General features: G+C 58.5%; 2 protein-coding genes across 2 annotated transcripts in view; both read left to right on the top strand.

Moving 5' to 3' along the window:
* Positions 1-89: 89 nt before the first annotated feature.
* LOC115345730 (C-factor-like) lies at positions 90-5,458 on the top strand. Its single transcript, XM_030025034.2, has 6 exons — positions 90-269; positions 2,458-2,509; positions 3,342-3,532; positions 3,880-4,038; positions 4,340-4,450; positions 5,169-5,458. The coding sequence occupies exons 1-6, from the start codon at positions 123-125 to the stop codon at positions 5,280-5,282; spliced, it is 774 nt and encodes a 257-aa protein (XP_029880894.1). The 5' UTR covers positions 90-122; the 3' UTR covers positions 5,283-5,458.
* A 3,056-nt stretch (positions 5,459-8,514) lies between these two features.
* The window catches only part of RIPOR1 (RHO family interacting cell polarization regulator 1), a 34,541-nt gene continuing 30,491 nt past the window's right edge, over positions 8,515-12,564 (top strand). Inside the window, exons 1-2 of the mRNA XM_041126021.1 lie at positions 8,515-9,830; positions 10,621-10,853. The gene's annotated coding sequence lies outside the window, so the exon portion shown is untranslated. The remainder of the gene's footprint in view (positions 9,831-10,620; positions 10,854-12,564) is intronic.

Here is a 12,564-nt window from a genome sequence, read left to right as displayed (position 1 = left end):
ATAAAAGTACACCCCCCGCCCTCTCCGGTGGTTGGCGCAACCCCCTCCCGGCCAGCCCGGGGCCGGGGAGGCGGGACCGGCCCGGGCCCGCCCCGCTCCGCCGGTCACCGGGGAGGGCGGCGATGGCGGCGGTGCGGGCGCGTACGGTGCTGCTGACCGGCTCCAACCGCGGCATCGGGCTGGAGCTGGTCAAGCAGCTGCTTGGGGCATCGCGACCTCCCGCCTGGATCTTTGCGACCTGCCGGGACCCCGAGGGGCCGCGGGCCCAGGTCAGTCCGGGGGGGGGGGGGGGGGCTCGGGAGCACCCATGGGTGCAGGCAGATGCCACGAGTTATGCGCTCGGTTCGCTTCACCGATGTGAAAATAGCATTGCGGTCGCAGATCTCGTGTTCGCACCATGCCCTGCCCGGCATGAAAGTCTTCTGAAGGTCCCGCGGCGCTTCGGGCGATGAATAAAGCCGTGCCGCCCTTAAAACCGTGCTGCCGGGCTATTTGAGGCCGCATTGGCTGTGCCCCAGCCAGCCTTCCCCTGCCAAACCTTTACCCATGTGCTGCGGGCATGGCGTCGGCTCCCAAGGAGTTGGGTCTGAGCGGGGTTAGACTCGGTGGTTGCCGCCGGCTGATGCTGGTATGAATTGCAGCCATGCTGCTCTGGCCAGTTCTGCGACGTGTTACCGGTCTCTGCAAAAGCTGGGGGTTCGTTAGCTGGTGGGATCCTCCTGCCCCCGCTTTCCACTTCACTAAAATGGGAGAGACTGGCACGTGTTGCTTCAGCGGGAGATCATAGGAGCAGAGCATTGCCGTACTCCCAGTTTTCCTTAGGTCCAGTTTTGGTTTTCCTCTGCTTACTGTGACCCACGGAAATACCAGCGAGGTGACAGTCGCTCTCTGGTAGATCCTGGCTCTGGCAGATTTGCTTGCTGCATCTTCTCGCAGCTTGATTGTGCGCAGGGGTCAGCGCGGCGTGTGCAGGGATGACATGTTAGGAAGTCCTTGAGACGCATTCCGTGTGCTCGCTGCCAGCGTTATTCTGGCTCAGGAGTGATGCTGGTGCAGTGAGAATCCACCCTGCCGCCAGCCCAGGGGTGCCCAGCTCCTGCTGCTCCTGGTGCCCAAGCTGGCTGAGTCAAAGCTAGCTCAGGTCTCTTATTTTTGCCCCGTTCTTCCCCCCCACAACTTTGCTGGGCTCGGGCAATGATGAGATCAGAGGACTTTTTGAGGGGCTGGACTGGAGCCAGTTTCCACCCAAGATGGTCCACACACATCGCTCTCAGCTGTGGGATGCTTCTCTAAACCTTGTCCAGCTGTGGTAGTGTGAGGGCAGTGTCTTCAGGGTATTGCTGCTGAAGTCCATGACCACGGGAGACTGAGGGCAGAGTGATCCTCTGCCGGGCTGGTGCCACCCCAGGAGCCACATTGCTCCTCCTGCCCCTTTGTGCCCAGATCAGATGCTGGGCTGGGTGAGGCTGGACTCGCACCAGGATGGTGCGAGGCTGTTGAGGCCAGCAGCTGGGCGAAACGGGAGGAGAAATGTCTGTTAGTTATTGCAAACCATTTAGATGCATTTTTTCCATCCTTTCCTGTGCCCAGGGGGAATGTGGGAACAGGGGGAAGCCCAGAGATAACTGAAGGTGGACCACAACCAGCGCCAGCAGCTCTCCTGCTCCATGTTGGTAGGACGGGTCCTCTCACAAGAAGCCACCAATTTGCATTTCTCCTGTAGCATTCTCTGTGGGCTTGTTTGTAAGAGGCTTTTAGTTCTAAAAGCAATCATTTTGGACACATTGAATGTGGTGTTTTGGTTTCTGTTGTCTAAAACCTGCTATATTGAAGAAGGCTCAGAGCAAAGAGCTGCTAGGAACCTTGAAGTTGAAAGTTTTCTTTTTGGAAAGGGCTTCTGAATCCTCCGTGTTTGGTGAAAATAATCAATAAAAATGTGGAAAGTGGTTCATTTCACTTGAGTAGGTGAGACGTTAGTGTCCAGAGCAGAGTGGATCCTGGGATTGGTCTATTTGGATCCAGATGTGACTTCCCCAAACGTCAAGTCTGATGTTGGCACTCACAGCCATTCCTCCTCTACCTCGCTTCCAGCAGCCTCTGGGAGACACTTCTGGCTGTATCCTCGGCCAGTTTGCATCATTTGTTGGGGGAGCTGGTCCTTAATATTTTGCTCTCATCCTTTGCTGTGGCTCTGGCTGGGTTGTACACATAGACCCTTTGGGAGAGTGGCCATAGTATCTTGCAGTCGTGGCCTTGTCATGCTCTGAGCACGTGCACATTGCTTTGTGGAGCCCAGAAGAAGCCTGAGAACCGAGGCAGGTCTCCAGTGCAGCCATTCACAAGCACTGAGTAACATCTGCAAATGTTTCCCTCAGGGTGGACCATTGCCAGTGCCCCAGGATGATGCTTGGCATCGCCTCTGCCTAGTGCTGATTGTTTCCCTATCTCTTTTTGTAGGAGCTGAGAGATCTGGCATCCAAACACCCAAACCTGGTTCTTGTGAAGCTGGGTAGGTGTGCTCTGCCTCTGAGCTGGTAAATCTGTGGCTGCTGGCCGCGCTTACCCCGTTTCTCCTTCCCTCCCTTCAGGGTCTACATGGGGATCCAGTTCCTCAGAGCTGCTTCAAGTCCTGCTGCCAAAAGCCCAGCTTCTCCAGACCTGTATCAGCCCCAGTAGCCCATTCCCCGCACCTCCTTGCCCCGTGGCCACAGAACCAGGAGGTCCCTGAGATCCATCCTGTGTGGTCCTCAGCTCCCCCAGCCAAGTGGCTGCATCCTTGCTCTGCCATGCAGCTGATCCCAAGTCCCAGGCGAGACCAGGAGGGCTCCAGGAGGAAGACAGCCTGTGGAAAAGCTGTGTGATCGGCCCAGAGCTTGAGCAGGAGCTGTAGGACCTTGCAGAGCCATCCCACAGCAGGTCCCAGCACATCCCCTGTGGGGACTGTCGTGTCCCCCCCCCCTCAAGCCTCCCCTGGGGTTCTCCAGAGCTTGCTCAGGCAGGGACTTTGTCAACAGACAGGAGGCTGTGGCTGCTGGTGCCTGACACAGCATGGGGCTGTCCCCAGGGTGGCTTTGCCCGGTGGGCTGCCCCAGGGCAGGATCCTTCAGCTGCTGGTAGTGGGGCACCCTGTGCATGGCAGAGGAGGCAGTTTTGGGATCAGCTGGGACTGGTGGGTGCTGGGGTGCTCTGAGCTGGTTGCACAGCACCATCTGGTGCCCACAGATGGAAGGAAGGCCACACAGGTCGCGTTGCATAGCTGTTCCTCAGCATCTTAACCTCCTCCTCCCCTGGTCCCCCAGCTGGACCCCATGGCTCTCAAACCCTGTTCTCTTCCATTGCAGATGTTGCAAATCCCTCCGCTATTACTGATGCAGTGAAGATCGTGGAGGGGAAGCTGAATGGCACGGGCTTGAACCTGCTAATAAACAATGCTGGCATCTACACCCCGACAGCATCACTGGAGACGGTAGATGCTGAAGAGATGATAAGGACATACAAGACCAATGCGGTGGGGCCAATGCTGATGGCCCAGGTATGGATGAAGCTCTGGGGATGGAGCTCACCGTGGAGGGGGAATTTGGCCCAGCTGGAGGCTATCCCAGGCTGTCCGTGGTCACGATGGAGATCTCAGAGTTTCTTGGGGCTGTGGGAGGGAGGGGGCAGTGCTAGGGCTGCGGTCCCAGCCCAAGCCCTCTGTAGCCTCCCTGTGTTGTGCTGGGCTAACTGGGAGCAGGCAGGGCCGCTGCAGCAAAACAGCTGGGCTCTCTTGGCTTCCTGCTGTTCTTCCTCATCCTCCCTGCCATAGGCAGCCTGGGTTGCAGTTGCCATAAGTGGGGCAGGCTCGAGGCACAGGCATTCCACAAGGTTCCTTCTCCCCAGGCATTCCTGCCCCTGTTGAAGAAGGCTGCCCGGGAGAGCACAGAAAAGGGACTGAGTTGCAGCAAGGCAGCCATCATCAACATCTCCACCATCATGGGGTCCATTGAGAAAACTCCCGAGTCCTTCTTCAAGCCTGTGATCTCCTACCGCTGTAGCAAGGTATGGAGACTGGGGACCTGCCTGTGCTCATGAGCTTGGTGGGAGTCAGAGCTGCCCCTTACCAGGCCTGATCTCAGGGAAGCACCTGAGATCACGAAATGGAGGGACTGATCCATGCTGATCACTGTCCAAGTTCCCTGGGCATCTCCATGCCCAGCTGTTGCCCACCTAGAGGAGGTACGCACTATCTCTTGAAGACTTGGCATTGCTTTTTCTCCCTTGCCATGAGGCAGTGATGGGTGGGGAGCCTGATATATGGAGCCTTCTACTGCCCATGGCTGATGCTTCCTTCTTCCCCCAGGCTGCCCTCAACATGCTCACCAAGTGTCAGGCTCTGACCTACGGGGAAGCCGGGATCCTCTGCGTGGCACTTCACCCCGGCTGGGTGAAAACCGATATGGGCAGCCAGGAGGTGAGTTCTGGCTGAGCAGGTTGAGGGGGGAACCCATGGGTGGGACCCAAGCCTACAAATTTGCACAGGGGGTGCCTCAGGTGGCTGAGATGGCTCCCAGGAGGAGGGATCCATGCGAGAATGAGCTGCCTTTTGGGCTACAAGTTGCCTGCGTCTGTGCTGGGCCACTCCAGAACGTGGGTGCTGCCTGGGAAATAGTATCAGCACATATCCGGGGTGAGCAGGAGGCCTGTCCAGGGGGAAAGGGCTTTGGGCAGCCTGGAGATGTGCAGGGAACCTGAATTTGACAGAGCAGGGAGGGGAGGAGCAGCAGCACCACCCCATCCTGTGCCCCGTTCCTTGAAGAGCTGCGGGTCCATGAGGTCTCTACTCATCCTGCAGGATCCTTGTTTTGGGGTGGGGGTGGTCGCTGCAACCCTGGAGTTCTGAGAAGGCTGCACATAGCATCCCGCTTGCAGCGGCGATCTCTTTTGTGTCCTATTGAGTTAAACCTGTAGCTGGCTTCCCAGCCCAAGCCACCTCCATCCAAGCCATCAGTGAGCATGCAGATACCCAACCATCCTCCCACGTAACAGGCTTATCCCACCTCCTGTGGCTCTCTACTCAGGCTGGGTGGAAGGAGCCTTGCTGCCAATGTGCATGAGCTGCGTGGGTGCTGGTGGATGGCTGAGAAGGACAGTGGTGTCTCAGTCCTGCTCCTCATTTACACCCGTTGCAGGCTGACCTGACGGTGGACACGAGTGTGCGGGGGCTGCTGTCTGTACTGCTGATCCTCTCCGAGAAACACAGCGGGACTCTGCTCAACTGGGAAGGTAAAGCTATTCCTTGGTGACCACTCTCTGTCCCTGCGAGGGACCCTACAGTGCCAGGGGACTCTCCAGGTGCCCTGGAGCACCGGGATGCTCAGCATTCTGTGGTCTGCAAGGGACCTACTTAGGACTCCACCGGGCATGCAGGGCAGCCTGTGATCCCTACCTTCATGTTGTTAATAAATAAAGTCAATTAGTACCTGTGCCTTCTCCCAGATGCAATGCCCCCACTGAGACTGTCTCTGCCCTGGCCTGGAGCTGGCCCCTGCAAAAAATAACCCAGCATTATAGCAGTCTGCTTGCCTTGCCTTTGGCTGCTCTGAGCTGAAGGAAGGTCCCAGGGGACACGTAACCAGCCCAAAGCCCTGCTGTTCTCCCTGGCCGCTGAATGTGCCCAAGTCTGCCTGCTCTCTGCCATGCTTCCACCCAAAGCATGGTGTCTTCACTACAGATTTTTGGGAGGACTTTGTGCTGGACACAGTGCCTTTGGGAGCAGCCTTGGGGCTGGAATGAGAGGATCGGTAGCACCACAGTCCAGTTCTGCAATTCCAGGGCAGCCCTTCCCAGTGGAGCTCCAACTGGGCATGGTACCCCTGGGTGGGGGAACCCCAGTCCCATGGGGGAGCACCGCATGGGAATGGCACTTCTGCAGGATGGAGAGGCTGAGAACCTCTGGGCTTCTGCATCGGTCAGGCAGCCCTGGGCTGCATAAATTTGCCCAGGAGGTGGTAACACTCCCAAAGAAAACGACTTTGGGGTGGTACTGGGTTTTCCAAGGAGGGTTCTGCCATCTCTGGAAAGAGCTTCTCCTTGGGGGGATATGGGGAAAAGGAGCCAAGGCTCCTTCAAAACCCTGCCTAGTCTCAGGTGGGCAGAGCAGCCTGGCTTGCAGGAGAGGCAAACCCACTGTTCCTTCCCTCAGAGGCCACCACCTCCTCTTTCTCATCTGGAGGATCAGCTCAAGCACCTCTGTCCCTCTGGTTCTGGGCTTTTCTGGGGTCGTACCTCTCCCCTGGAGTGGGGGCTTGCCTGGCAGCACCAGCTTTGCTGGGAATCTTGAGGCCATGCACTGCTCTGCACAGGAGTCCTCCCATTTCCCACCCAGGAGCATAAATGCTGCAGTCCCCATACCCAGGCTTCACCCCCTGAGGCCGACAGAACATGGCGGCAGTCTACTGGGCTGGGACCATGTCTCTGCCCCACTGAGGCAAGCTGTGCCCCAACAAGCTCTAACAAGCCTTGGCACCCACAGCCCAGTGAGTCACAGGCTCCAGTGAGTTTTTCTTCCTCACTGGCTCCAGTTCCTCCCAAGCCAGTGGCATTTTGGTAGCCGAGACTTTTGAGAGGCTGGGAAAGGGGACAGCAGGGAGCGTCTGCAACCTCGGTGCCAGCCTGGGCTTGGGGACAGGGTGCCTGTGGCTGGAGGTAGCATTGCTGCCAAAGCTTGTGAGCTTGGACTCCTGGCTCCTCGTACCCCCCTTCTTGGGGTCCCGAGCAGCCCAGGTGCCCAGCCAGGGATAGGAGAGGCAAGATGCCCCTGTGAAGTTCAGAGGTGCTGGGAGCATCCCCAGATGGAGAGGGGATCCCTCACTCCGCAGACCCTTTCCATAATGGATGGGCAGATCCGTTCTGGAGCAATTGCTGGAACACCTGGGTCGAAGCTGGGTCCCCCTTCTCTCCTGGAGCTGGGGCTCCGCTGCCCCATCCCTGGCATGGGGCTAATGCCAACCCCCACCTGGCTGTGCCAAAGGAAGCCAAGCCCCCCGGGCTGTTTGGAGCTCTCTGTCTTCCCCATGCCCAGGCTGACGTGCACTTTTCCAAGCCCATGCTGTGCTTTCCAAGGCCCTCGGGTGACGGTGCTGCCAGCACTGCTGCAGGGAGCTGTACTAATGCGAGGCACCCACTGCTGCGTGGGTGCTCCCCGGCGTGGAGGCGCTGGCCTTGGCTTTCTCCTCCTGTGCTCAGCATCTGCCCAAACAAACTGAGCCACGCTGGGGATGGGGAGCAATACTGCTGCCCCAGCTGAGGGCTGCTTCATCCGTGGGGAAGCTCCAAACCATCTGGGCTCTTCCCAGCCACCTTATTTCCCATGCAAATGCTCACTCCTTTTTGCTCTTTTCTTTCCCAGCTCCTGTCTGTGGCCAGAGGAGTCAGTGCCCACCTGGGCACCTCCCCAGGTATTTGTGAGCACTGCAATGGCAGAAGGAGGAGAGAAATCCCTGGTGAGGAATGGCTGAGGGACAGGAGCATGGGTGAAGGGCCTGATCCTGCAGCTGTATGGCTGTGCTCAGCCCAGCGCTGGCTCAGAGACATGGCCAAGCCTCCACTAAGCACCCTTCCTGCCCCTCCGCAGAGGTTCTCCTGACCCAGTTGCTCCGCACAAGCCAGATGGAGCCCGGCCAGTCACTGCGTGCTGGCTCCATGCTCATCTCTCTCCATGTTTCTCCCTTCTGCCCCATGCCATGTGCTGGATCCTGGGAGATAAGCTATGCCAGGGATCCCACCACTGCTTGCAGACAGCTTATAGCCCCCCGCCATGATCATTGCCAGCCCCATGAGATGGATGCAGCTGCTCCGCTGGGAACATGGGGAGAAATGGGACTGCTGAAAACTGGGACAAGCTCCATCAGCTTGGCTGATGGCCTGCAGTGCTGGTGACACAGGATGGTTGCCCACCTGCTGTGGCAGCAGGGTTTTGGCTGAGCCTGGGAGGCTGATAAATCTGTGAGCATCTCTCTCCGGTCCCCTGGGAACTGGGACATCACAGCGTGGGCAGGTCACCTGGGACGCGGGTAGCCCTGTGCCCCAAAGATGGTGGGAGGAGGAATGGGGAGCTCTGCAGGTGTGTGGTCTGCTCTGGCATTACTAGAAGCCCACCCGCTGGGGATGAGAACAAATGTCGAGGGGCTGCTGGATGTTGAAGCACCATGAGCATCAGCCAGTAGGAAGCCCAGTGCACTGGTCTTTCCTTCGGGTGCCGGGACAGCAGGCTAATTGCCACACAGAGCCAAGTGGCAGCAAGTCAGTTGATCCCATTTTTCAAGCCAACGGGAGACTGGGCAATATGACCCAGCTTGGGCCTCTGCAACTGGGAATCACCCTTGGTGAGTGCTTTGCCATCACAAGCGAGGCCAGCAGCTCCCCAGGAGCCCATCCTTCCACCCTCCAAGACAAGGCTTATCCCAGAGAACACATGCTGGAGCTGAGCTGCCAGGGACCATGCTGGCCATGGTATCTCGGAGGCCGGGGATGCCCGAGCACCTTAAGGTGCTCCAGGATGTGTGTTCCTCAAGAAGCCTCAGTAGAGGGGCCAGACGGGCAGATCTCCCTGCTCAAATGCTTGCCAAGAGGTGTCAGCTTTTGCTTTGCACAAGTTCCGGGCGTTTGTGCTCATGCAGTTGATTATCTCCCCGTTTCCTCTCCTGCCTGATGTTTCCTGCCTTGCTCACTCCCTTTTGGCGACTCTGCCCTTTGTGTTAGGCTTATCTCCTGGCTCTGGGCAGTGTCAGACCTCAGGGTCCCCCCAGCCCACCATGTTGGCAACACGCAGCTCTGAGCACTGTGCCCTGTGTCCTTTCACCGGGCTGCACGCCGCACAGTGCCCCGGGAGACACTTGAAATGCCAGCTCCACCTGGCCATCCAGCAGCTCCTTGGGACAGAGCAAGGATGATTTGGGATCTATCTGCTTTTTGCAGCTGATCCATCTCTATTTTGAAGCTGGGGAACAGGTGCCAACTGGACAAGTGCATTGCCACAGGGGGCTGCTGGATCCAGCAGTAGAGAAATCTCAACAACCCCTTGGGGACCCTTCATGCAGGTGCTGCACAAGGGCACGGGAACATGTCTGGGGACTTCCAGGAACCATGGGTGGGGATGTTGTCACCCAGAGCAGCTCAGACTGCCTCCGCCAGCCCCTGTGAAGCCATAGTAGCATCTGGGGGCAAACATAGCTCTGTTCTGGGGAGCCCAGCAGCTCGCCATGCTCCGGGGATTGACTTCAGTCAAGGAAAGGGAGAGGCCCGTATTTTCGAGGGTCTTCCACCAGCTGCCTTCTTTCAGCCCAATAGTCACTGGCAAAGACTTGTTGTACCAGGAGCTGGGGTCAGGCAGGTCCGTGGGTCAGGACAGGAGTGGAGAGGACATGGGGAGTCCTGGCAGGACTTGCCAGGATCAGGGCAAGACCCATTTTGAGAGGCAACCTCCCATGCCCAAGTGGGGCAAATAGCAGCAGGCAGAGCCCCTTGAAAGGCAAAGACCGCTCCAGGAGGAGAGGGCCAAAAGAGGAGACTGGGAACGGAAAAGGGCTGCTCCTATGACACAGATGTGGCTGCGGAGGTGGAGCAGCAGGCAGGAGGCAGGTCACAAACAGCCAGCACACGAGGAAGCGCTGGGACACAAGCCAGTGTGGCCAGGGCAGCCAGCCGCAGCAGCTCCAGGTGCAGCAGACCTTTGCTGGTCAGGGAAGGACCGGGAGCAGAGGCAACCAGAACTGCAGGGACCTCAGCCAGGACCTGGAGATCCCCTCGGCAGGAGTCTTCTTCCAGCCAAAACAGCTCTTTGTTCTGCCAAGGTGCGGGCAGTGTCCATGGCATGGGGGGACGGGGCAGCAGGATGGTCACGGTGGGGACATCTCCATGCTGGGTGGCACTGCAGTCCTGTGGCTTAGAGCCCCAGGTGACTGTTCCCAGAGACATGAACAGTGGGGTAGACTGGTGCTGGGAAGGCTGGATCATCTGGGGACCCGCAGGTCTCAGAGGGGGTGCGGTACTGGGAGGGTGCTGGGGCGCAGGGCTGTCATCAAAGTACTGGGAGCCAGCCTGGGTGCATGAGAAATGTCGCTTAGGAGGAAGCACATCTTGGTCCCTGCAGCCCAAGGGCTGCCAAGGAAGCCAAGTGGGGCCAGCAGATAATGTGGCGAGGCTTCCTCTGGCATCGCCACAGCTGCGGGGCTGGGGTTGCTCCATCGCTATCTGGCCCTGCAGAGCCCCATGCGTCCCTTCTCCCTCTGCTTTATTATTGTTAGCAGGGAGAAAGCAGCTCACCAGCTTTTAACTGGTAAGCCCACCTCGAGCTTTTAACCCGCTGCTGCCTGGCCTGCTGCTCTCTGCTCCCGTTGGCCAGAGCTGGGAAGGCTCCATGGCTGCCCTGGGAAGATGGTTTGGTACCAGGAGCTTGCTGCAGGCTTCACCACCCTGGGGACCAGCAGCACCCCCCGGCACATCTCACCCGAGCCATGTTATCTCCCACAGCCACTCTTCCAAAGGGTGGATGCTGGCATTGTCATCTCTCAGTGTGGAGAGAAGGTCCTAAGGGCTTTAGGTGCCGCTGATTCCCTCCTTGCTCTTTCTTCCCCCTTTTAGCTGGTCGGATCCTGCCTGGTGCTTCCTCTGGAAGCCCCCCTGGTTTCCCGGGTAGGCACCATGGAGGCGGCGGCTTTGCCAGCTTTGCACAGATTTAACCCAAATACCTAATGAATGATTTGGAGGAAATCCATCCTGGGGAAGAGAATTGCAGCGCTTCACCAGCTTTGTTTGACGAGCCGGGGTTTAACTGAACCCCAGGGTCTCCAGAGGTGCTACCTGCCGCTCCTTGGGTAAGTGGAAATCAGACAGACATCTCAGCAACCTTATCCAGATCTGCCAAATTGCCCCCCCCCTTCTCATCTGGCAGGGAGGGGACCTTAGTGTCCTGTCAGCACAGGCTGGGGCTGTGTCCTCCCTGGTGATGACCACCACGGGACACCTTTCCTGAGCATTGCTGTCCATGCAGGAGCAGAGGTAGGTCACCCAGCCGCTGAGCCTGCTGGAGTGATGCAGAGGTGCTCCACATCTCCTGCAAATGCACAACATATGTTGACATGCCCATCGTATGCCCTGGTGCCCCATGTGCACTCCCAGCATAAACCAGCAGTTCACCTGGGCCAGCCTGCTCCATGCCCTGGGGCCCTGGCACAGCCACACACATGGATCTTCCAAAAAAAAAACCTGTTTGGGAGCTGTGCAAGCCGTGCTGTCACCTGAACTCGGCACAGGAGTGTGCATGGGGGGGGGGTTGCATTGAGGTGCTTGCCCTTCCTCCCACAGCTGGGCTTCTGCCCATGCCTTTTCCCCCAGCAGTGCCCGCAAAAGGGGTGACACTGTCAGAGCGAGCCCTTGGCCGTAGGACCCGGCTCCTGCTTTGAAGGGTCCTGCTGGGGGTTTGGGGCAGGTCAGCCTCTCCCTGCCCGTCCCCCTCCCCGGCACTGGCTGGGCCTGAATTTCCAGCTCTTGCAGAACAAGTTCCCGGGAGGCTGCACCCGGGGCTGGCACAGTGCTGAGCTGCCAGCGTGCCTGTCCAGTGCCATGAGCATGCATGGGGGGCGGCTGCAGGGATGTCGGATGGGGTTAAGCTGCCCAGAGTATGCCATGGGCTGGGGCAGCCTTCCTGCTGCTCGCCTGCAGGACAGGGCTCGCTAGGGGGGTCATCCCCTTGGTCCCCAGCACATCAGCACCCAAATGCATCTGTGCAAATGCAGCGAGTGGCACAGGGACTTCAGGGATGTCCCTGGAGATCAGCAGGTACCCATCCCATCCTCTCCGGCCACATGGCTTGTGTCCCAGCCTTTGCCAGGCATGCAGAGTGACATGGCCAGGATGCCCACTTGGGTCCCAGCCCTGCTCCTCTGGAGCATCTTCCCCCCCTTGTTGGCTCTAGGGAGTGGACTGAGACCCAGTGATGGCAAGAACAAAGATCCAAGCTCATTTCAATGAGCTCTCTCCCCTGTGTCCCTCTCCTCGGAGCCAGGGAAGTGACGCTGGGGAGGAACTTGGCTCCTCTTCTTTGTTATTACAGGATAAAGTTACCCTTTAAAGCAGAGCCAGTGCTGTCAGGGCTGCATACCATCCAGGAACATCCCTCCTTCCCAACGGCTCCAACACACTTCTTGTTATTGTGCTTGCACAGAGCCAGCCCACTCCCAGCCCTGCGCACAGCGAGGGGGACACAGATTGGGGGGGATCAAAAAAGAGCCTCCAGGCTCTTTTCCCACCCCGGGAAAGTTGGAAGCAAAGGGAAAAGGCCTCTCTCCGGAGAGGGAGAGCTCTTCTGGCTCTGGGATATGTGGGGAAGAAGGAGCAGAAAGCAAGCAAGGGCTGGGAGCAGTGGAAGTGCAGGGGGAGCTGGATGTGGCCACGGTACGCTGGGGATGTCTGTTGTCCCCCCAGAGAAAGGCCAGGGATGCTGCCCTCACTGCAGCTCAGTTGGAGACCCTTTCAATGGGACTGACCGCTGGTTCCCACTGGGGAAGCTGCTGTGCACAGGCAGGG

The sequence above is a fragment of the Aquila chrysaetos genome, chromosome 9 (assembly GCF_900496995.4).
Source record: "Aquila chrysaetos chrysaetos chromosome 9, bAquChr1.4, whole genome shotgun sequence".
NCBI lineage: Eukaryota > Metazoa > Chordata > Aves > Accipitriformes > Accipitridae > Aquila > Aquila chrysaetos.
This window is presented reverse-complemented; position numbering and strand designations above follow the sequence as displayed.

Excerpts from the sequence above, each read along its gene's own strand:
- LOC115345730 (XM_030025034.2), top strand. The coding sequence starts at position 123 with ATGGCGGCGGTGCGGGCGCGTACGGTGCTGCTGACCGGCTCCAACCGC. Across the intron at positions 2,510-3,341 it reads CCTGGTTCTTGTGAAGCTGG|ATGTTGCAAATCCCTCCGCT; the intron begins GTAGGTGTGCTC and ends CTTCCATTGCAG. Across the intron at positions 4,451-5,168 it reads CCGATATGGGCAGCCAGGAG|GCTGACCTGACGGTGGACAC; the intron begins GTGAGTTCTGGC and ends CACCCGTTGCAG.